Source organism: Drosophila eugracilis, unplaced genomic scaffold, assembly GCF_018153835.1.
Source record: "Drosophila eugracilis isolate 14026-0451.02 unplaced genomic scaffold, ASM1815383v1 contig_1765, whole genome shotgun sequence".
Lineage (NCBI taxonomy): Eukaryota > Metazoa > Arthropoda > Insecta > Diptera > Drosophilidae > Drosophila > Drosophila eugracilis.
This window is the reverse complement of record NW_024572605.1, coordinates 4,439,524-4,463,920: the sequence shown is the minus strand read 5'-3', so window position 1 is coordinate 4,463,920 and position 24,397 is coordinate 4,439,524. Positions and strand designations below refer to the sequence as shown.

The window sequence follows — 24,397 nt, the reverse complement described above, 5'->3', positions numbered from 1 at the left end:
AATACGAATCCTAACTTACCACTGGTGCAGAGATGGGCAGGTGGTAGACAGTCCGGAATATGAGCCACGTTTCCACATTGGGGTCCCTCGTCCTCGCTGCCCTCACCATCGGTTCCGGTGGGGCAGTCCTTTTCCCCGTCACACACCCATTTCTGGGGAATGCAGCGTCCAGAGTTCTTGCATTGGAACAGGTGTGGTCTACAAGGTCGACTCGGACACTGCGGTCCTTCATCCGTGCCATCTTCGCAGTCACTCTTCCCGTCACACTGCCAACTAGCTGGAATACACATTTTGTCGCAAGCGAACTGATTGCCTCGGCACTCGGTGCGGCAGTTAAGTTCATCGCTGCCATCTGGGCAATCTTTCTCACCATCGCAGTGCCAGGACTCGGCAATACAGTTCCCGGAAGCACAACGGAATTGTCCGGCATCACAGCTAACATTGGTACGATCAGCGCAGTCCAACTCATCTGTGCCGTCTGGACAGTCTGGATCACCATCACAGCGCCAGCTTGGCATGATGCACATAGTGCTGTTGCCGCAATGCACGAAGGTCACATCGCCCACCTCACAGGGCGTGGGAGCACACATCTTTTCGTCGCTAAAATCACGGCAATCCTTCATGTTATCGCAGAGGAACTTCCTCGGAATGCACTCTCCGCTTCCGCAGCGGAACTGATCCGGCTGGCATTTGCAGAGCAAGGCGGTTTCATCGCTGCCATCACCACACTGCTGCACTCCGTCGCACTTGTGTTCCTTGGGTATGCATCGATGGTTCTGGCACATAAAGTGCGTATCCGGACACTGGCGGAAGATGCAGTAGCTACGCCACTCGTCCGATCCGTCCGCACAGTGGGTAACATTATCGCAGGTTAGCTCCATGGGGATGCATTCGCCGGAATGGCAATTATATTGCAATGTACCACAGCTCGTATTCACGGGGGCAATGCAGCGACGACCGTCTGGTGCCAGGACGCCCTGGGTACAATGACAGGTGGCCTGGCCGCTCTTATTCAGGATGCATACATCCTCACACAGTCCGTTCAGGATCTTGCATTGATTGGCATCGCAGTTTATGCTACTGTTCTGCACAGCCACAATGCCCATGGGTCGGGTGACATGCTCCCGTAGGAAGAGCACATCCGTGCCAGTGTACTTATTCGCTCGGACCACAGCATGGAGCACCCAGTCTGTCCAGAACAGCAAATCCCCGTATACAGCCATTGCAAAAGCGTGCTTAGGGGTAGAATGGGCCAAGACTACACGGTTGGTGCCATCGTAGTTGGTCCTTTCGATTTTGTCCAGCCTTGCATCAGCCCAGTATAGCTTCTGCTGCTCCAGATCCAAGGTCAGAGCATTGGGCATTTTGATATCAGTTTTTATAATCATCTCCGTTCCGTATCCGGTGAGGTATGATCTCTGAATGCATGGCGTCTCTTCGTTCCAGTTGGTCCAGTAAATCATGCCCAGACATGGCTCCACTGCGATGCCACGCGGCTTGTCCTTCTCCCGAAGACTAATAACGTTCTTCACGTGGTTTTGGTTCTGATCTGGATGGTCGGTGAGATGCCGCAACTCCACGCTCCGAATAGCTGCATTATTGTTTGAGGTCCAAAAGAGCTGTTCATTGACAATATCGTAGGCCAGCCCTTCAATTCGTTCCTGTTGGCCTAGCAAGACGCGCTGGCCAGTACCATTAAAGTGCACCTGATTAATGGTGCTCAGCTGAACATCCGAGTAGTACACCAACTGCTCCTCGTAGTTATAGCTGATGGCGATCACATTCCTCATCAAGCTGCTATTGGAAATCATTTTAACAGGCCAGTTCTTATCGGCATGATCCGTCATATGGATGCTCTCAATGTTGCTTCGATAGCTGAACAGCAGGAAGTTTTCGTATGGCTCACAGCTGATGCCATCAGAAGCCAGGCGACTGTGGGCACAGGCACAGATGGCACTGGTTCCATTGAACAGGCAGAGCTGCTCGCAGTCACCGTTGTTGTGGATACAGGGATTGCTTCCTCGCTGCAGATGTTTGGAGTAGATCTTTAGATCCCTAATGGCATCTTGTTCCGTCTGGATGACCACCTTGGATTGGCTGAGATTAGACAGAGGGGCCACTCTGATAATTCCCTCTGTATACTTGTTCTCTGCCCAATATAGATAGTCTCCCATCTTGGCAAGAGCCACAAGATTGTTGAGACTTTCATTCAGCAATTGCTGCCTAAGGTTTCCATCGTAATCCACCTTCATCAGGGCATCCGGATAACGCTCACACCAGTACACCTTGGTGGCTTCTATGTCCAGGACTAGATTACCAACTGCCCAGTTGGCTCGCGTTTGATTGACCAACACAAATGGTTGACTGCCATCCAGACCAACGCGCCCTATGTGCTGTTGGGTGACATAAAAAAGTAATCCTTGCAATGGATCCACCGCTAGAGCTGTAGGTTTCTCCAAATTGGACACCACCACATATCGATGGCTGCCATCCAGACGAGAAACTTCAATGATATTTCTCTTTGTGTCACTCCAGTAGATGTTTCCAGCTACCCAATCGATGGCAATCCCTCCCAGCCAGTCCTGCTGCTTGTATCCCACGAGGTTTAGGGCCTCGAGAATGGTCTCCCTCTGGGTTCCATCGCGTTTCACTCGCGAGATGCTGCCCAGTTCGGTGTCAGCCCAGTAAAGTGTGTCCGTTGAGGCCAGATAATCGATGAAGCTGGCCGAGCTTACCCGAGAAATGGGCACCAAAGCCTGAGAGATCAGATTTTAACAACTTTTCAAATCTAAGATTGTAAACTATTTCCTTACCGGAGAAGGCGTATCGAACTGTTCCGAAGGATCAATCATTTCCATGCCCTGCAGAACATCGATGGAGTAGAAAATGAATTCCGCCCGCGGAACACAACGTTTTGGATTGTTTGGCTCCACATCGTAACCGAGGGCGCAGCGGCAGACATGTTCCGTGTCCGAGGTGGCCAAGCAAAGGTGCTGACAGCCACCGCGTAAACCGCCCTTGGAACAGGAATTTGAACCCACCTGGGCATCCGCATAGAACATCTTCATACTCTGGATGCTCTCTGAAAAGGAATAAGATGTTAAATTATAGAAACAAAATCTTAGATAATGGTTTCCCTTACTCGTATTGATCCTTAGGAAGGACATGTTGGAGCATGCTTCCTTCTCACATTGCATGATCACGCTCTGAATATTCTCCGGGAAATATAGCGTACCATTGTAGACAGTCAGCGAACTGACCGAGGTAATTGAGCTGGCCACCAGAACCTTATGCGTCTCGTTTCTTGGAATGTCATAATAGGCGATGCCCGAGCTCTTGTAAGCATAGTATAGTCGCTGTGAATCGAAGTCCATGGTCAAACTCTGGAGATTATCCTCGTGCTGATAGATCAGCAAACGACCAGAACCATCAAGATTGGATTGCTCTAACTGGGACATGCTTCCATCGGAGGCCGAGTGTATCCAGTACATCTTTCCACTGCAAGAGCAGAATAGAAGATATGTTTAGCTTATACTTGACAGAATAATTTTCAATTAAACTTACTTAGCCGGATCAAGGACAATGCTGTCCACCATATTCAGATCCTCGTGGATGATGGTCACAAACTCTCCCTTGAGATTACTGGCCAAAATATTGCACTTGATTTGACCCGAGGAGAAGTACAGGTTACGGGCAATCCAGTCAAGGGCAAAGCCATAGGGTTTCTCTATGTTGGTGTTGATGATGGGCTCAATAAGGCCATTCGATAGGCCAGCACTGGAGATTTCATTCTGCTGGATGTCTGACCAGAAGATGCGATTTTCGTCCACCAAGAAGTCTATGCGTTGTGGCGCCACCAACTTTAAAAGTTAATCAAGTTTATAATAATTTCTTTAATATGTACAGTAAACACTCACCTTTGGGGACTGGCGAATAGTTGGTATCGTGTGGTGATCGGGCTGATGAAGATCAATACCGCGAATTTCATCCACCATGACAAAGAGAAGAACCTGTTCATTGGGCACACAATTCCGTTCATCGGTGGGATCTAGGCGCATCATGTGTGGACACTCGCACTTGAAGGTTCCCCTCCCACTCAAAAGACAAAGATGGGAACATCCTCCATTGTTTTCCCCGCATGGATTCCGATCCCAAGGCTGTCGACTTGAGTGCATCACTTGGATGCCAAAAGGCTGGGACTGGGTGCGTTGCAGCACCTGGACATCGCTTCCGTTCCACTTATTGGCCCTGATAACCGATGTGGTTCGCCAATCTGTCCAGTACACATAGTTCTCGAACACAGAAATGGCAAACGGATGAGAAAGAATTTCCTTATTGCGCAGGACTACGTGATGCTCAGATCCATCGTATGTGGTGCTACTGATCGAGTCCGACTTGGCATCCACCCAATACACTCTGTTCTGAGTGTAATCCAGAGTTAAGCCATTGGGCCAGCCAGCACTTAATTGCCAGCTGGTGGAGATCATGCGTCTTCCATCTCCCGACATGCTGGCCCGCTCAATCCTTGGCGAGTTATCATCCCAGTCCGTCCAAAAGAGAAGGCCCTCCCTCGGATCCAAGGCTATGGCTCTTGGGCTCTCCATGTTCCCAGCGATAAGCGTTCGCCGAAAGCTGCCATTCAACTTGGCCACCTCAATCTGGTCCAGATTCGAGTCAATCCAGTATAGGTTCTTGCCCACCCAATCTACGGCCAATCCCTCGGTGGTAGAGAGACCAGAGTGGATAACGGCTTCTACATTTCGCAGACTTTCACCCACCAGCTGACCCTTATAGATCTTGTCGTCGATCACATCCGTCCAGAAGATCTCCACATTGGATTCATTATTGTAAAGGAAATCCAGAGCGATGATATTCCTAATAGAGGTGTAGAAGTTGGCCACGTTCATGCTTTTCAGGTTGACACCCTTAATATCCTGTCTGTTGGTGAAGATTACATAAGGTTCATCCGGAGCGGTGCTTTTGCAGGTGAATCGATCGTAGCTCAGGTCGAATCCATCCAAGCAACGACAATCGTAGCCCTTCCCGCTGCTTTCGCACACCTGGGAACAAGTATCCCAGTGATCGCAGGCGTGCTGCATGCTGCAGCGTTTTCCGTTCGGTTGCAGGTAAAGATGATCAGGGCAGGAGCAGATATATCCTTCTGGCGTATTGTGGCAACGATGTGAGCACTCATGCCCGCGATCGCACAGCTTATCCGCACACAGGAAGCCCTCATCCGTGGTGTCCTCGCAATCGTTCTTTCCATCACAAAGCTGATCGACGGTCACACATTGCTTTGTGAAGCCACACAGCCGATCCGGATGCTCACAAATCACCGTTTCATTCATATCAAACCGGGTGGCATTGATGTGCGTGCAGTTGAACTCATCTGTCTTGTCGAAACAATGTGGAATACCATCGCAGCGCAGAAAGTCCGGAATGCATTCGAATGGATCCAAACAGGCAAACTCTAGTGGCGCGCATTCGCTCAGCTCTTTCCATCCAGTTTGCGGATGGTTGTCGCTCTTGGTCTGGTTGCAGTTAGCCTCGTCACTGAAATCATCACAGTCGTTGATGCCATCGCACATGTGCATCTCACCATGGCAACCAATGGGGCGACAGTACTTTTCGCCTGGTCCGCACTCCAGCTCACAATCTATTTCATCGGCGTTGTTTCTAGAGAAAGAATAAGAAGTATAGTATTAGATATCCAATGACCAGGGCCAGTTTTCTTACCCGCAGTTATCGATGCCATCGCAAACTTCGGCAAACTGGCGACACCTTCCGTTGTTACAATCAAATTCCGGGCACTTGCTGGCCAATATTGTCTCTGACGTCTCATCGGAATCATCATCCGGTCCACAATCAACCACTCCGTCATTAACCCAAGTCAACTGGATGCAGCGGCCGCTCTTCTGGCAGGTGAACTCGTTGCTGTTGCAGGTGTTCTGATGGCAGTTCGCGTGATCCGTTCCATCCGAGCAGTAGGGAATGGTGCTGCATAGCAGGGATCGCTGATAGCAGCGACCATTACAAACGAAGTTAAGGGTTTTATCACAGGTATTCGGATTGCAAGGACCCTTCAGATCGGAGCTCTCGTCGATGCCATCCTCACAGTCCTCGAAGCCATCGCACATGTCCTTGCTATCGATACATTGTCGGGTGCTCCGGCACATGTATCCGGAAGTGCAATTGGGACGAATGGGAGATGGAGCCAACTGGGGGATGCAATGGCTTCCAGTGCCGTTTAGGGTAAACCCATCAGGACACCGGCATATAGCACCTTTGGGTGTGTTTAAGCACATTCCCGGACACTTGGACTGGGCGCAGGCACTGGGTGTTTGGGGAAGAGGTTGGGTGGCCACATCAAAGATCCGCAGATCAGCAGCTCTTCCAGTTCTATCTAAATGCACCGTTGAACTGGTTGTGCTCGATAGGTTGGCATGATGCGCATGGAATCGCCAGATGGCGAAGTTCTTGTTGTCCGCCCAATATATAAGACCATTATTATGCACTATCGAGTATGGATGAAACAGTTGCGACTTGAAGAGCACCTCTCGTCCAGTACCATCAAGCTTCATGTGCTCAATGGTGCCCAAACGCATATCGCACCAGTACAGCTCTTTGGAGCGACTATCCACATCCAAGCTGCGTGGAAATTCCATTGGCATCGCGGTGGTTGCCTTGGCCAGCAGCTCCTTGTGCGTGCCATCCATCCATGCACTGTAAATGCCAGCCTCGCAGGATTGTGACTCCCATTGCGCCCAGTAGAGCAGCCCTGTCGTCGGATCTAGTTCCAGGGACCTTTAGAATGCAAAATTGATTATAATCCTCCTCTAGTTTACATTATATAAGTAAACACACTTACATGACATCACAGTCAGAGTTGAAGGTCAGCACCTTGCTTAAATTCTTCAATGGAGCAACCTGTATGGTTTTATGGCTGGACCAGTACAGGTGATCGTTGATCCAATCGAAGGCCATAGCGTTCACCTTTCTCAGTCCCTGTGCCAGCAGTCGGGAGACACTGCCATTGAGCGACTGACTCCGGATGCTGCACGATAGTTCGTTTACAAAGCCAGCAGACCCCGAGTCTGCTACCGCATAGAACACCGCCTTGCCCCGAACATTTACATCGATGGCTAGCGGTTTGGAGACATTGTAAACCGGCACCATTACATCCGGTTGTTCGCCAATCTCCTTCAGCTGCTGCACTTGCTCGGTGTCCAGCGGTATCCCGCTAATCCTAGCCAGAGGCTTATCACTGTACACCAGAAACTTGTCGAGGGCAGAGAGCAGACAGGTCGTCTGATTGTGCAATTTATAGCCGGCGGTGCACAAGCACTTGGCGCTGGCAAAACCTTTCGTCCATTGTGGCACACAGATCTGGTTGCAACCGGCGTTGTTATCCCGACATGGATGCGCCACCTCGGGCTGCTTTTGGCGGTGGAAAATTCTTAAATTTGTTCCACGGGTTACATTTGAATGGAGGACGCGGGCCTTCATCGAGAATTTGTCGAGGGCAACAATACTCTTGTCCGTCCAGGCAGCTAAATAAATTGTGTTCTCAAAGACCTCCACGGCATGAATCGTTTTCAATGACACTGGGGACTGGGAAAGGAGAAAAAGGGAGTTATTAGATAATGCAAGCCCAAAAAAGTATGCTATAGAAAATGTTGTTAATAAAAATATTTTTAAACAAGAAAGTTATAGGCTTGTTCGAACTATAAACATATCTATTGTTAACTTATTGCGTTAAATATACATTTTTGTAAAATATATACTTCTATATACTTACATCTGGTGACCTTTTGAGGGTCCAACGGTCTTGCCCCTCGTAATTAACACGCTCAACATCATCCTTGTAAATATCAATCCAATACACTAACTCATTTGCCAGGTCCAAGGTGACACTGCTCGGGTGATAAACTTGCTCGGTGACCAAAACAGTGCGACTACTGCCGTCGAGCAGGGAACGCGACAAACTGGGCGTCCAGTCTGTGTAAAACATATAGCCCTTGGTGGGGTCCAGCGCTAGGGATGACAATGGATCTATCTTCTGAAATATAACACGACAGTGGGCCATCGTGTTCGTGCACAGATGGACCAGGCCGTCGTCCTCGCCCACCAAATACCAGTTACCCGACAGCCAGTCCAGATGAAGCTCTGTAAAAACTGTGAGAAAAAAGAAGTTTTATCCTTCTTCTTTTAAACAAGAATACCCTTTGAAAGGATCCCCAAACAAGGTCAAGATATACGGTAACTCACATTGCTGCGGCGAGACGAACGAGGAGAAGGGCAGCGTCCAGTTGACCCCGGCGTCATCGATGCGCTGGCACCGCATTTGCAGTTCATTCCAGCTGAAGTGCAGGGAGCAGAGGGTTCGATTCCGATGCCACACCTCGAAGGCGTGGGCGAAGCGCTCGGGTTGCGTGAACAGCAGTTGCTCCTCGCTGCTGTTGTCATCCTTATCTACAACAGCTTTATCATTATCCTTGCCACCCATGGGTCCGATGACTTCGCCATTGGTTCCAATCCGCCGTATGCCGTCCTGCGAAAGGAAAGTCAGCGTTGCCGACTCCGTTGGTGGCACTATAAATTGAAAGGGATTAGCCGGATGTGTATCTGTATCTGGGAATGTATTTGTATCTCTTACCATTGATTGCCCGGCAGCGACTTCCCTTGGTCTTCGCATAGCCAGAGACGCAGGAGCACTCGTAGGAGCCAGGCGTATTGCGACACACCTGGTCACAGGTGCCTGGCTCGGAGCACTCGTCGTAGTCCACGCAGCGGGTGGAGTTCGATGACTCGGGCACCTGACCCTTGGGGCAGTAGCAGCGTGCCCCCTCGGGGGTCAGTTTGCAGTTGTAGCTGCAGTTAAGCGCGGCACAGGCAGAGTCCTGTTTATCTGTTCGGAATTTGGGATTATGATTAAAGATTTATTTTAAAGCTTAAAAATTCTGATAAATATATAGCTTGAAATTATCAGAAATTGGTTTATGATAACATATATGGTGAACTATAACGTCACGTAATTGTCATGGTTTTCGGCCGTCTAGTCAACTAAAGCAGTCAACTGCACTTACCACATTGCAGCTCATCGTTATCACAGTCCCAGCGGCCATCGCAGAAGCGGGACAACTCCAGGCAGTCGCCATTGAGGCATTGGGCCTCGAAGGCGCGGCACTTGGGCGTATCACCCTTCGGACCTGGTCAAAAGGCAAAAGAGGAGGAGGTGACGGTGGTTAGTGGGTGGCTGGGTTGTAGGGTTATTGGGTTATAGGGTTGCCAAGGCCCGCGGCTTACTTACAGTGCAGTTCGTCGGATGTGTCGCCCTTGCCGCAGTCGAACTCTCCATCGCAGACCCAATTGTTTGGGATGCAGTGGCGGCTAACCTCGCACCGAGTCTGCCCCTCGTTGCAGTTGGGCGCTCCGGCTGGGAAAACAGAACAGAACCAAGCTGAGTACACTTCTCTCTTCACTCCTCTTTACTCTACTGCCCTCCCGTTGCAATAACAATAAGCGAAATGAAGATTTATGTTGGTGGGGTTTGTTAGTGGTCTTGGGGCTGGGAACATTCCGTTGGTCCGCTTTTCGGCCAACAAAAAGTTGCTTCTGCTGTTGTTCGTACAAATCGCTGAATTATTTCGCGAGATATCGTAAATAACACGCAAACAAGGGCAGTCGTGCCCAACTTTCCACAGATATAAAAGTTTGAACTTGCACTTAAAGTGGAAAATCCTAGAAATAACTATGTAATCCTCTAGCACTTATAATTTGATTGGGTTTGTGTTTGGTGGGGGGGTCTACAAATGGAAAGTGTCATCAATATGGTTATCAGGTTTAAGGTTTAGTTTATATCCCCAAAGAATATAGAAAATAGTGAACCAGATTTGGGGATTCTCAAGGGAAATCGATTAAGTTTATGTCTATGAAAGTTCAGACTAATAATCATTTTAGTTTAGCAACTAAACAGAACGATTTTCCTTTGACTATACATTCATTTTAAAAGGAAAGAAATTAGGTTTGCCCAGCAGATGGTCGCAGCTTTCTAAAATGGAAAATAACCCTATTTTCCTTTCATTTCTTCTCCCTTTCATGGTCATTACCCAATTAGCTGGACTTTTATTAAAGCGAATGGAGTTCCATTCTCATTTTTAGGGGGTGACAATGGGCCAACCCCCAGAAGACCACAGAAAAAAAGGGGGAGAAAAAACTGTGACAAACACGCTTCGCTAAATGGCACGTTAATTTTTTGAGTTGACTTTGCTTCCAGTTAGTTGAACTCCCCGTGGCACTTGAAAATGTTTAACAATTGGCCGGCAACATCATTTTTGGCCATTTCCAAGGGGGGGGGCCAGAGTTGATTAAATAAATGCCGGGCTCCCATTTTTGCATCACTCCTCCATTTTGATGGTGGTCAGCATCCCTGAGCACCGTCTCCACGGCTCCCTTGACAAAATTTCCAGCTTCCGTTTCGTTTTCGCCCATTTATTCCGCGTGCCCGTTCCTTTTCGTGGGGAAAAATAAAAAATGTAAACTTTACTTTGGACCCCGTGACTGCATGCCCTTGGGCTTATTACGTATTATATCCGTGTTGCCTTCCGCCAGCGCCATGCAAATTGCCACGCGAATACGGAAAAACGGGAATACGGAAGCACGACAGACGGAGACATGGACACGTCCAATGCTTGTCTCTGGAGTTTAACCTCTTGGCAAGCCAAATATTTTTTGGCCGTTCCCATGTGTCGCCAATGTGGCTTTTATGGTTATAGTCGCGCATGTCGGTCGAATGTGTCGCTCCTTTTTGGGCTCCTCCTGCCACCGTGCCCTCTGCTGCAGGAGAAACTCCATCTGCCGGATCACACAATACCCCAAACCCAAAACCCAAAAACCCAAACCAATACGCTGTTGTTGTCAAGGCATTGTCATTGCCTGCCTTTGATTTGGACCAGCATTGCGGAGAGAATACAACGCGTTATTTGAATTCTTCTTTTGCACATTTTCCATTTTCCTTTTATTTGTGTCAAACAATTTGCATCTCTGAAATGCTCACAAGGAGCACAAATGTATGACTCTAGGAAAACAGGAAAATATTATAATATTGTTCTCGTAATGTCTGCTGACTGGGAACATTCTTCCATTTGCAATGAAATGAGAAAAGCGACCTCATAAAACTTGATACACTCGAAAATGGTATATAAATAAATATGGCAAGTACAAGGGAAATTAGGGGAAAAAGTGAAAGATTAAGAAGAGGATTTCCCTATAACATTAGTTAAGTTTATTTTGCTAGATTTGTATTTACTTCTGATAGAGGTAAACTTTCTTTAATTCTTTAGAAATTCAAATTTTGTAAAAAGTTGACATGTAACCCCGCCGCTTAACCCCCCTTCAACCAAAAGTAATTCCTCATAAAAAGTGTCAACTAAAATATTGCCAAAGCTCAAATATTCACAGTTTTTAAATCCCGAGAGTCCATTTAAGTCAAGCCTCATTTAAAAGTTGCGTATAAATTTGAATAAAATTTGTATGGAGTGGAGAGATCTGAGGAAACTTTTTTGTCGCTAGTGTAACGAGGCCAGTTTAAATGCAATATATCAAGAGGCTTATATATATGACAACACTTTATAAACTTAATATATCTGTGTGTCTGTCTGTATATAAAGATATATATATATGTATGTATTCAGTTCAGTTTAATTGAAATTGCGCGAATGGAGAGAGTTGAGAGGGCCATGTATATACGTATATATAAGGAGATTGTAGATGACAACGATGTGCCAAGCACATTTATTATAATCTGTTGCATTAATATTTGCCGACAATTTGTCGTCTGAGTTGTCGTTCTCTCTTCTTCGGCTGCAGTGCCATAAAAATTAAATTAAAAATGCCAGAAGAACTCTGGTGGGCCACAGCAATTGTTGCAGTTTGCAAACATACAAAAGAAAAAAGATGAAAATGTCTACACATTAATTTTAGCCTTGTGGCTTTTTCCACTTATCAGCAGCCCTCGAGAAAATTAAGGACAAACGCTTAAATTTCCCACTGACAGTCGACCAGAGTTGGCTTTTAAGGCCCATGCCAGGGCTTTCAATTTCCGGATTTGTCAGCCCAAAAATGGCCGGACAACTAATTGCATTTGCTAGGGGCAGCAGCAGCAGAAGCATCACCAGCAGTGGCAAAAGCAGGTGGCCAGTACTCTTGTTGGCCATGTATTTGCGGTGAATTTTTAGGCCCGCCCACCTGTCATTAGGACGAACGGACATACACACACAGGCAATGGAATGTGGTCCCGAAAAAAAAAGAAGAGCGCTTTCGACCAAACAGTCAAACCAATAATAAAGCAATCACCGCCTGCTAATGTCCCCCAGCGGGGGATCTGACAGCTCTTGTGGATTCCGTTCGGTTTTACACACGGATCGAGGATGTGTGGGGCAGGGAGAACATATTGAATACTCACCGCACTCGATGCCCTCATCGGACATGTCCGGACAATCGGCCTTGGAGTCGCATTTCCATCGCATCGGTATGCAGAATCCATCGTTGCATGTGAAGTGCGACGCTGGACAGGGCCCTGCAACGGTATAGATGACGAAATAATGGTCACTCATTGCGATAAGGAAACGAGGAAATGGGGAAACGAGAATGGATATCAAGGAAAAGCCAGCCATGGCAGCCATTCAATCATTTGTGCCCCTGCCAAGTTGGAATTTTAATGAATGCAAAGAAGGAGGTGAGTGTGTGTGTGTGTGTGTGTGGCATGGAAACCATTATGGTAAACACTAAAAGTTCCATTGTTGCCACAAAAGCTATTCATCCATATGGCAAAGACTTATGTTCTAGCAGTAATTACTTGTTTAATATAAATCTATAAGATATTTAGATGATAACATACCAATAGTTTAAAATATGTTAAATTTCATTATCATTCCCAACCTTTGATTATCCCGCATTATTCTAATCGAATCTGCAATCAACATCAGGCTCATCTAATTTATTCCGAAAAATAATAACATTTTCAATCACTTGATGCACAGCTGTGGAACCAATAGGTTGCCAAATTATTTTTCCATTTAATATGCAGAGTGGAGACGTGTTAACGCCACCTTGCCACCACCTACCCACCCAAAAAGCCTGATGCTGTGTGTTCGTTCCAGTCTCTTTTCCTGAAAATGCCAGATAATTTCCATGTTTATGCAGTTGTTGTAGCCCCACGAGAGTACGTGCCTACAATTAAACATTAACAACGGGAGCCACATTGTTGGTAGCCAGTACGTGACTCCGGAACGCTGCATCATTAGCCTGGTGGAAGCTGTTTCTAACATTTCGTAAACAATAAAAAACTAATTTAAATTTGCTTAGAGCATAAATAATAAGTTTGGTGTGGGTGGAAATGCGTCGAGCTTTGCGTTCCCGAAGACCCACTTTCCCAAGTCAAACAAAGTCTCTTCGAGGTGTTTACTCAGCCGCCCAAAAAGCTGAACTTGGAATTCCCATAAAAAGCATGGCTCATGGTTAATGCAGCAACATAACGCATCCAGCAGTCATGTCATTGAAGTGGCTCTTGTTCGTTGCCCTAGTGGCACTACTCAGCATTGGAACTGGCACCTCGGCCAAGCCGAGGAGCACCCACATACAGGCCAGGCCTGGTCCAGAGCAGTTGAGTCGTCTTCAGCGTTTGAATGCCAGGTACTATGCCATTCAGCAGGACGAAGAGGATGGCGATGACATTCTGGAGCACGAGGAGGATCTAGGCGACGATGCTGATGAAGATGAGGATGGTCAGGAAACCAAGGATGAGGAGGAGGAAGAGGAGGAAGACAAGGAAACCAAGGCTAAGGAGGAGAAACAAAAATTGGATCACAAAAGGTTGACCTCTAACACCGCATCCACCAAGACAAAGACTGAAGTGAAGCACCAAGAGGAGCATGAGGAAGAGCCCACCGATGAACTCCAGGAGTCCGAGGACGCAGATGGAGAGGAACCGGTGGAGATAGTTCAGTATCGAGAAGCCGAGCCACGCAATCGCCGGCGAGGTGGCAGACGTAAAGGCAGTCGCAAGGGGCGTGGCAGGAAGAACCGCAGGAAGGCCAACCGCAGGTGCGGCGGCAAGGGCAAACGCGGTCGTCGCGGCCAACGCAGACGTTCTCCATCAAAGCGAAGCGGCACCAAGCGGCGTACAGGCTCCAAAGCCAAAGGACAGGGCCAAAAGAATCAAACAGCCAACAACAAGCCGACTGTAGTGCCATCCACAAAGGTGGCTTAAAGCCTTCAAGACTTCTACCGATAAATGCAGCTTTAAAACTCATTTAAATAACAACCAAACTCTAAATAAACTTTTATAAAAAAACAAAAAAATTAACTTTGATTTTTCTTGAAAACCTAAAAAAATTGTATTCAAATTTATACAGGGTAAAATCTATAACACAATTTTTATTTAATTTCCCAAAAATAATGCTTACAGCTTAATGTTAAACAAGGTCTTAGCGGCAACGATCTGCCAATATCGCGGTATATATCCGTAGGAATAAACTTTATTGTAGCATACTTTTCGGACCAAATACTCACGTATTTCGCCAGAGAAAGTTTTTATCGCAAACTCATACACACACACTCACACACAGGTGTGTATGCCAGGTAACAGCAACCGCAAGTCATAAATTTCGCCAGCTATTTCGCTTTTGTTATAGTGCTTTTTTATGTATTTATGCTGGTTTGCTAGCCCGCTCGCATGACCCCATAAATTATAGAGCGCTGCAATTTCGTTTAGCGGCTTTTGCAGTGTTCGAAATTAGTTTTACGCCTCTTTTTTGATTTAGAGTTGATATTGAGGTTTAGTGCTAGCTAGCTTGCTTGTTCCACATAAAAATCAAAATAAAGTATTGCCCCGTGCAGTCTGTGAAGCCACCCAATGACTGGGTTTTGCCAGCGATGCACTCAATTTCAGTTTATTTTCCCTTCAGCTTATCTTTTGCCCTGACTGCCGCCTCTGCCTTGGCCATTGAGTTCGTTTACCTGACAGCGTCGTCATGCCAATCGTTTGTTTAAGGGTGTTCCACAGTAAACGCTTTTGATTTCAGTTTAAATTGGTAGTAAATTATGATTGGAAATTAAAAACTCGTAAAGGAAAAGCTTTAAAAATCTCTTCAAAAGAAGACAAAACTCAAAAGGTACTAAACTAAATGGACTTAACAAATCCTTGAAAAAAGAAAATAACTGCATAAAAATATTATTAATATTAAGATAATAAAATCTAAGCCATACATTATATTCTTTCAAAGTAAAAACTCCCTCAATTAAAGAGAATTTTCATTGCCTTTCTTCACTCAATTGCAATTTCTGTGAAATTCCTTTCGAGAACATTGAGAGACGTTATTCTGTGTTTACTCTGTCTACCTGTAGCCAATTTCGAGTTGCTCTTATCTGTCTGGACTGCTGTTGGCAGTTGGTCAGCACAATGGGATGGGGCATGTACTCCTCTGGTTGGATAGTTAGTTGGTTGGCTGGTTGGCTAGTTGGGTGGGAGGACGTTTTTGGTGAGTCCTGTCTCTGTTTCAGGAGCGGAGGAGCCCTTGTCTGCCAGCCAACGGCTGCCTGCCACTGACATTTGCCAAATCAAATAGAAATTTTAATTGACTCTTGGCTGGCAGGACGTGCCAACGCTTTAGTTTCCCAACTTTTTTTGGTGTCTTTTCAGGACTGGCTCTTCAATCGGATCGAATCTTTAACATAGCCCTATTACTTTTAGCCTTAAAGCTCTTTGTTTCTAGCTGTTTGCTCTGATTTCCATCGACCCGAAGGGCCGACCTCTGCCCTGAATCTCCGCTTGTTTTTCCATCAACAGGAAAACGGGTTAAGCGCCTTTTGGGCTCGAAGGGAAATTTGCATCTGTCGCTGTTGCGAATTATGTGGGCGCACACGGAAAGCAGAAAGTTTCGGATTCAGGATTCAGATCCAGTTCAGCATCACTCCTACTACTCCCCCTCCTGCTCCCCTTCCTCGTCATCCTCTGCTCCTCTCTGTTTGTCAACAAACTTTGCGCGCATTTTATACCCATGGGTGAAGGGGTAGATTGGTTTTTCGGTTATTATTTTGGTCAAGAAGAGAGTGCTGAGTTTATGCAAATATTATTTATGATTATTACAAGAGTTTTCGAAGTTTAAGTTTGCCACTCAGCAGGCACTAATAAATTAAAATCTTTTAGTATAATAATATGTAGAGTATCCCCTAGTCGTAACCATTACCAACAACTTTCTTTCTTTTTTTTGTTCATGTTTTTGTTTGCTTTTTGGGTCAAAAAGATGTGTGTTTGTGCGCGTTGGTTGTCTGTGTGTAACATAGTTTTTCACTTAATTAGCGCGCTGAATGACGCGTTGACAGTTGGCAGGAGTACGTGCCACGCCTGAGGGGTATGCAACACATACAGTTTTCCGTGATTGTTGTTTTTGCCCCCATCGTTGTTGTTGTTGTTGTTGTTTGAGGGGAGAAGCACAGTTGTCAGCTGAGCAATGTACCAGAGATTTCAGCGATTTCATTCTGCCCAAAGTTTCAACTGCAACGCTAGGCAAGGCAGCGCTCATAATTAAGGACAATTGGTGTTTATTACGGAAGTAAAGGGTCTTCAAATTGGTATTCAAATTTATATCAAACAACACATGTAAAGGTATTAAACTGACAAAAAGGGTTTTTTAAATTAAATGGGTAAGTTTGGAGAAGAGTAACTTTTAGGTAAGTGAGGTTAAAGGAAAATTGAAAGCTTGTATTGAAACTCCTTTAAAAATCTCATTAATGATTCAATTTCCCACAGACTTGATAGATGTTCTACATCTTACCATAAACCCAATTGTAGTTAAAATGTTGCAAGAAAGTTATCGAGGCAGATGGGCTATATAATTGCCACTCAAAATGCACAACAAACTTAACGATTGAATGTTAAGCTTGCCACCATGAAAATCCTCAACATCCTTTACCCCTCTAGAACTGAGTCCATGAATATCGTAAACATTTTCCCTGCCGGCAGCCAACGAATTTCCGCTGTCAGCTCGTGCAATTTGCAGTTCACACATCACTTTTACTTCCGCCATCTCCCGTCTCAATGCCTTTCAACAGCTTTTCATCGTCTTACGCCTTTAATGGAAAACTTTGTGAAAATTTGCTCAACGATGCCCTGGGTAAGTTTCCTTTTTCATGTTTTTCTTGCGATGTCACAACATTTTTTTGCTTTTAATTTTAATGAGCAGCTCCAAGGCAACCATTTTACGCGTCCTTAAAAATCGAAGCTTTAAAAAAACGTTTTATTTCATATTAATCTTATACAGGAAGAATAAATGTGCATGAAATCATAAATAAAAAGAGTTATTTCTGGATAAAATATACCATAAAAAGTGAAGTTGGAATTTGTAGGATAATTGGAATTTTAATAATTAAATATTTCCAATTTTTTTAAACATTTTTAATATGCAGAAAATGCTTTAACTTTATTGCTAAACAAAAAATCAAAGAGTGAAAATGCATGCCTTAAAAAATTCATTTAAAAATAGCTGTTTCCTGGGGCATAAAAAAGGTGACAAAGAGAGTTGTGGGCGGTACAGATTTTCGTTTGGTCATGGTCAGGAGGCAAACCGGGGGAGAGCCCGGAGGAAACAGGAAGCCGGAGTTTCATCCTGTGGTGCTTTGCCTTTTGCCCGCTTTACCCCGCTATCGCTGCGGTGCCGGTCAGCATCTGGCCATACATACCAATATGGCGGCTTCCGTTGGCATTTCAACTTCCTTGTAACTGCGGTCTCAATTTTCATTTATATCGACAGGGCAATCCGATACGATATCCTCGCCTGCTCGTCTCTCCATGTCCCTATGCATAATTCAATGCACTGAAGTGCGCATAATGAGCATGATTGACATAAATGTACTTTAAATGCATACGGGAATTGGTTCTGAATTGGGCATGAGAGTGAGGAAATGGCAGGAGTGAGTTTGCTGGCCAAAACAGGCCAAACAAGGCCTAGAGTGATGCCAAATCAGCTTTTTCTAGACAAGTTTATGATTTGCCTTGCCAGATTATCCTAAAAAGCAAGTCCTTTTTCTAGTTTTCCCATTAGTTAGTTAACTTTTAGTCACTCCTAGTTGTATAAATTTTAATCAGATAAGTAAATGAATTTATAAAAGTCAAAAGTCCGAACCATTTTATTTCGGTTTTTGGTCTACTACTTCCCCTTTTTTTGGGTTAATTTTTTAGTTTGCTAGCATCACTGCATGTTTGAACAGGGGGTGGCTTAAGTGGGTGGGCCTAGACTGACTATAGCTTTGGGCCAGATACCCGTGTCTGGGTTTTTGGCTTGTTTGTCGTGGACATTGGACTTTGCCGGTTTGCCGGCGTTTTTGGTTTCGGTTTGCTCGCTCGGCTTGTTGTCTGTGGCCGTATGTTTTCGGCACTTAAATCGAGTTTATTACGTGCTTTCAGCCCGGCCAAAATGTACAAAATGGAGGCTGAGACTAGAGAGCACTCCTAAAAGCCAAATCACTTAGAATCAACAAAAGTAAAATAAAACTTTAACCCGAAACTTTACTTCAACGGGTCCGGCAATTTGTTTTGTTTGTAAACCACCACAGAAACTTGTAAATGAGTATTTCGTTTATTAAATTTAATTGTTTTGTTTGGTGGGGCGCTTCTGCTCATAAAATAAACAAGAACTTTTCCATCGAAAAACTTTCCGTTGAACAGTTATGAGTTAGATAGAATAGAGGATTACTATACTTGGAAAATCCACCTGAATATATTGAGCATTTTGCATAAAAATAATAAGCTCGACTATTTGACTTTCCAGAGGACCATCTTTTTGCTCCCCTTGGCCCCACTTTTGCCAAAAATTGAGATATTATTTTGCATCCGGATGGACCATAAAAAGTTGCAGCATCATCAACGCTTGTCGAGGGACGAAAATGGGTTGGGGAGGAAAAACTGCGAGATGGAGGAATCCAGCAAAAGGGCTGGAAAACTTTCTCTTTGCATTTGAGGAAAACTTTGTAGCAAATATTTAAAGGAGCTCTGCCACCCTGCTCGTCTCTCGCTCTACCAATTTTTCTTGCATTTCATTGCTGTGTTTTTTGGTTGCCTAAAGGCCAAACTTGCATTAATGAGCCAAAAACTTGATGAGAAGTAGAGCTAAGGAAACAATAAGGACTTCAACACCTTCTTTTTTGGGTGAAAAACGAGAAATACCAGTTTGTAATTAGGTAAAGGAGTATCAAGGGGAATGAATAGTGAAATTTTGGAAAGTTAATTAGAAGAAGTTAGAAGTTAAACAAGACCAAGCAACGTAGTAGATTATAGAAAATATGTGAAAAAGTAACAAGTTGAAACATTCTAGATATTGATTTTGAAAATCAAGATCAACATGATATATATATTATATATAACTCCTCTCTGATTAAAATAAAAAAGCTATGCAAAACTAAAAATATTCACAGACAATGCAAACTTTTCCATGGCAGCATTATTTTGCAGTCTGCAAACTTTATCCTTCCATCGGGGTTCATGTTGTGCTCAAGTTTTGGGGTTAGAGTTTGAGTCAATACTTAAAGCACTTGATGCCTTTTCATGCTTTCCACTAGCCTGCTGCTGCATCATCATCATCATCATCATCATCGACGTAGCAATTGTGGGCCTCTCTAGTCGTTTTCAATCTCCCACTGGATGTTGAAAATTTCCTTCATAAATGTTTATAAACACAATTTTCTAGTTGTGGCAAAAGTTATATTATTGGAGCGGCCTCCTCCAGCCCCTCAGACAGCTATCTCCTGGCTGCACTATGATTTATATGTAAGCGATCATCAATCTTCTTTAGCTGACATTGGTTGTTGGCGATGTTGTTGGTTCTATTACTGCCAGTTGAGTGGAGACGAACAACCAGGCTTTAAATGATTCCCCTTTTTGTTGTGGGTCCCATTGATTTCCCAACTCCTAAGACTGCAAATTCATTTTGCTTGTTTCTGGGCAGGAAGGAAGGATGTCACGGCGGAAGGACGGAAGATGGAAAGGATGCTGGGGTGTGGTGTTGTGGATGTGTGTATTGTGGCTTGTCGTGTCTGTCATTGTCATGTACTTGTCGTACACGAGGACAATGAATGCATTTGCAGCAGCACTAAAAACTCTAGCTACGGCCACAGCAAACAGCAATCAATCGATGATTTCTATTCATTTTTAAACACTTCGGTATATTGAGTAGAGAGCCCTAAGCCCCATCTATATATATAAGAGAGGCTGTTGGAATATTAAAAGCACTCTAACTGGGGGATCTAAATTTAGAATTCAATTTGGGTTTTTTACAGACTTAAAGGGTTTTATTCATAGAGTATTTATTCTGTTACAAGGTGAAATCCTAATTTAAATCATAAACATAATATGCTTTTTATATCTGGTTTTAGAATATTATTCTCTTTTATGTTAACAACTTTTTCTGACAGCATTTCATGGCATTTCGCATTCGTTTGATTTCATTTTTAGGGTAAAATGTGTATGTCACCGGATTAGTATGACAGTTTAGTTTGATTTGTGGTGATTTCATTATGTTGTTGACACTGCTTTACGCCAACGATTCGTCTTTTGTGCGGCACTCTAGGCGTATACACAATGTTTAACCACATATTACACATACGCCATGTAGAACAACCAATTTATTTACCCAACTACTCAACACGAATTGTGTTGGCCACTTTTGGCCTGAAGTGATTGCCGGATGACAATGTATTTGGAACCCAGAGATATCCTCGACATTATCCTCTTAGCAGAACAATTCGTTATTCACTTTATCTTCTGCCTCCTGGAAAGCCTTTTAAGGTGCTGGCTGGCTGGCCATTGAGGCAAATACTCCACTTGTGGATCTCCAAGCTGATGACTTTTAAAACGTGACTCCCATCTCTGCTCTTTTGAGGTTCTGTCTTCTTCTTTTTATTGCTTTGACATTGGCAACTGGGTAGAAAACTCTCTAAATGATTAGCCAGTCAGAAGCGTTGGGTTTAGGACAAGGAAATGGAAAGGGAAAAGTTGGTAGCTACGCATATTTTAAGTGGCAAAGTTTCTTTGGGAATGAGGCGGGAAAGGCTAAAGAAAATTGTTGCCTCAACTACTATTTCCCATTTCCCAGTCACACCATGCCATGCAATAAAACATACTAGTCGAATGGATGCAGGGAAGAGAGCGGTGGCCAAGCCAAGTAAATAAAAAATTATTGCAAAACTTTGCCATGCAATAAACGATGAAAGTAAGACCTTCTTCAAGCAGCCAACAGAGCATGAAAATCGCAGTAAAAATAGTTACAACGATGACAGGATCTCTCTCTCTCTCTTTCTGCTAAGAACATCATCTTTCAGTGGCATCTTTGTAGTCCAAGCTACAATGTCTCGGCTTTCCCAATTGTGTAATCAACGCAGGTGCCACCCAACGAAAAGATCTGCGAAGTGGGAGTGCAACAGTGGCATTTTAGGCGCAGTTAAACGGCCTTCCGACGGTCCATATCCACTACCACGTCCTCCTTCTTCCGATTCCGTTTCGCATAATGTTGAGGAGCGGACAACACTTTCGTTAGCATGGCACACACGCGTCCATAGTTGAGGCAGACGTGACGAGGGCACAATGTTGCAATGTACAGTGGGCTTTGTGGGTTTGGGAAGGTTAAATAATAGATAGCAGAGCGTATAGAAAATGTAAACAAAAATGTATTCATAAATATTACATTAATTAAGTTAACTATCTAATGTTGTTTATCTTTCATTTTATCCAGCTTGTAAATCAAAAAAGCAAACTCATCTAATAACACAAACTGACGTTCGTGTATTGCCCATCACTTTCGGCTAAATTGATTAATAAAGTTTTGATTTATTATGATTATTATTTCACTGTCGGTAGGAAAACATTCAAATATTGGCTGACAGGCGTACAAAATCAATCATTTCAATTAATTGTTGTACAAATTCAATTGGCATTTATATGGGCAATGAAATGGCCATAAACTGGCCTTTAGATTCGGCAAACAGTTATCGATTTATTTAATTGGAGGCTGCCGTTCGCAGCCCATTGTCCAATGTCTGGGGCAGTTATTAGAGAAGATGTTGCAGCTATCAAAATGCCATAAAAGCGAATGTTAAACTGAGCTGCCATAAACTGCTCACAATACGGCCGTATTCCTTGCTGATGCTGATGTAGAGGAAGCGGAATGCCAGTGGCCACTCAGTTAGAAGCTAGTGGAGAGGCATAAAACGGGGGGCAAATCGAGCGAGGCGGCCTCAATTAGGCCAGAGTTTGATTAGAGACTGTGGTGGTATGGAGAAGTAGTTGGATGATGGTGGAAAAAATTTCCATTACACTTAGCATGCCACAAGCCCCATTTGCCATCTCCCTTTCTCTCCCTTTTTCCCCATTCTCTTAGGGGCTCTTTCTTTTCATTAGCTAAGTGGCAAAGTGCGGGCCAGCCATTGAGCCTCCGTACAATATCATTTTTATTTGCCCCTCCGTTTCGGTTGTAATTATCCAATACGAATGTGTATATACCCCTTAAACTTTTCGGGCGTTGATCTATTTTATTCGGTTCTCTCAAGTGGCATAAATCACACAGAACACTCGGTCACTGAGACAATGGGATAATTAGATGGGAATTGAGACATTCAAATTTTGTAGAGGGGTCGTCGTCTTTGTGTATGAGAGCATATGGTATTGTCCGATCTGTGCACTAGGAAAAATATATTGTTCTTGTTTAAGATACATTTTAGAGGTAAAATATAAGAAAATATCTAACTTTAAGTTTAATTTTCGGAATGATAATCGGAAATATAATATGTAATAATGAGAATAAGGAGTGTCTTTGGGAATATTATTTCTAAAACACATTTCCCAGTGCATAGCCCCCGATCTTACTAGACATTTCTCCATAATGCATCCAACAGCAATTGAGGATTTTCCACAACTTAAACAGAACATTTCCATTTCGTTTAATGATTCAAGTACCCTTTGAGTGCATTCCCCTTACAAACATAAAGTAAATAATATTTATCATCATTCATTGCCAGATCACAATAACCAGACAAATTGTCACACAAACCAAAAAGGAAAATTATAAAAATATTACTGGCAAAGCGCAGCCTTGGGGGAAAATTCGAAAGTAATAGACAAACGTGACCAACGGATAACGAGGAACAAACATGATTTTCACTTAAATGAAAACTTTTTGGCAGGAAATCCTTTAAAGACCAGGATATATACAGCGGGCAAAAATGGGGTTTGGGGCGAGGAGGTGAAGAGTGTTGACTCAGGGACATCTGTCAGAGGCAAGCAAAAGCGATTTTGCGGTTAGTCTGGTAAGCCACAGTGTTGTTGACCCCCTCAAAAACCCCTTCGACTGCACTTGACTCTGACTCTGAATCTGACCCTCTCTCACCCACTCGTTTTCCTCTTATCTGACCGCCCAGTTTCTCTTGCAGACGCTTTCCCCTCCCATTGCTGCTCATTAAAAACAACAAAGACAGTTCACTCCACCTGTCCCAGGTAGCTAAACAGGGAGAAATATTTCCAATGAGTATTATTAGTGGTTGAAGTTTCTAAAGAAAGCATTTCAAAAACATAGCATATAGCTTACTTTATGCACTATCAGATCATAGAGTAATAGATATATCTTTGTTTAATATATATATAAAGTCTTTCAAACTCTCTATTACTTTCTTTCTGTGTATGATATTTGCTCAGTGCCATCAGAAGCATCCTGGAGAGCCGCAGAGCTGCAACATCAGCAGCCACGTAACTGAGACAGGAGCAGTCCACGTAATTGAATCACCCTCGAGAACATATTAAAACCATCCATGAAGAGCTCACAGCATTCCCCGGGAGTCCCAGTCTCTCACTCTCTCTCTCTCTCTCTTTTACACTCCTTTTCCAGATTGAACTGGATGTTGGACTGCGGTTTGGCCTTCAGACAAAAATGACCGATACCAGGGACCAGGATTTAACTTCTACCTCTAGATGAATTGTTGGTATTTTTTCTCTTTTTTTCGTTCGTTTTTGTTCTGAGTTGTGCAACTGAATGTCAGCTTGTTTGCTATCCATACGTTTCATTAGTCCATTTGATATGCCCAAACTGAGGAGTTGGTTTATGTTTACCAAGTTAAGCAATTATGGGTATTAAATTGGTTAGTCCTTGTTGGGAAAAGTGAAAAACCCAATCAGAAAAGTAAAGTAAAGGAAAGTTGAAGTAGCAACCAAACCCACTTCTTTATGTTGAAAGAACTCTTTAAAGTAAACTTATTAATATATAAAAATTGCACTTGATATTTCCCTCCTTTCTTCGTATATAGTGTATATCTATAGTCAGTATCTATAAGTCTGATTCCTTTGAGACCCCATCCCCTT

General features: G+C 44.1%; 2 protein-coding genes across 4 annotated transcripts in view; one reads left to right on the top strand and one right to left on the bottom strand.

Annotated features, from left to right (window-relative positions):
- The window catches only part of LOC108105407 (low-density lipoprotein receptor-related protein 1B), a 55,530-nt gene that overhangs the window by 6,847 nt on the left and 24,286 nt on the right, over nucleotides 1–24,397 (bottom strand). For 2 of the 3 annotated variants that reach the window (XM_041817621.1, XM_041817622.1), the window contains exons 2-14: nucleotides 12,464–12,577; nucleotides 9,311–9,436; nucleotides 9,087–9,209; nucleotides 8,657–8,908; nucleotides 8,269–8,592; nucleotides 7,799–8,175; nucleotides 6,869–7,611; nucleotides 5,737–6,804; nucleotides 3,918–5,676; nucleotides 3,565–3,860; nucleotides 3,143–3,498; nucleotides 2,814–3,082; nucleotides 20–2,756 (exon numbers count right to left, since the gene is read on the bottom strand). In XM_041817621.1, the coding sequence (XP_041673555.1) occupies nucleotides 20–2,756; nucleotides 2,814–3,082; nucleotides 3,143–3,498; nucleotides 3,565–3,860; nucleotides 3,918–5,676; nucleotides 5,737–6,804; nucleotides 6,869–7,611; nucleotides 7,799–8,175; nucleotides 8,269–8,592; nucleotides 8,657–8,908; nucleotides 9,087–9,209; nucleotides 9,311–9,436; nucleotides 12,464–12,577 (8,544 nt within the window). The remainder of the gene's footprint in view (nucleotides 1–19; nucleotides 2,757–2,813; nucleotides 3,083–3,142; nucleotides 3,499–3,564; nucleotides 3,861–3,917; nucleotides 5,677–5,736; nucleotides 6,805–6,868; nucleotides 7,612–7,798; nucleotides 8,176–8,268; nucleotides 8,593–8,656; nucleotides 8,909–9,086; nucleotides 9,210–9,310; nucleotides 9,437–12,463; nucleotides 12,578–24,397) is intronic. The other variant, XM_041817623.1, reaches the window with a different exon arrangement.
- Nucleotides 13,516–14,361, top strand: LOC108105404 (protein nemuri). The gene has a single exon (XM_017211950.1). It carries the CDS (start codon nucleotides 13,550–13,552, stop codon nucleotides 14,267–14,269), a length of 720 nt encoding a protein of 239 aa, XP_017067439.1. The 5' UTR covers nucleotides 13,516–13,549; the 3' UTR covers nucleotides 14,270–14,361.

Excerpts from the sequence above, each read along its gene's own strand:
- LOC108105404 (XM_017211950.1), top strand. The coding sequence starts at position 13,550 with ATGTCATTGAAGTGGCTCTTGTTCGTTGCCCTAGTGGCACTACTCAGC.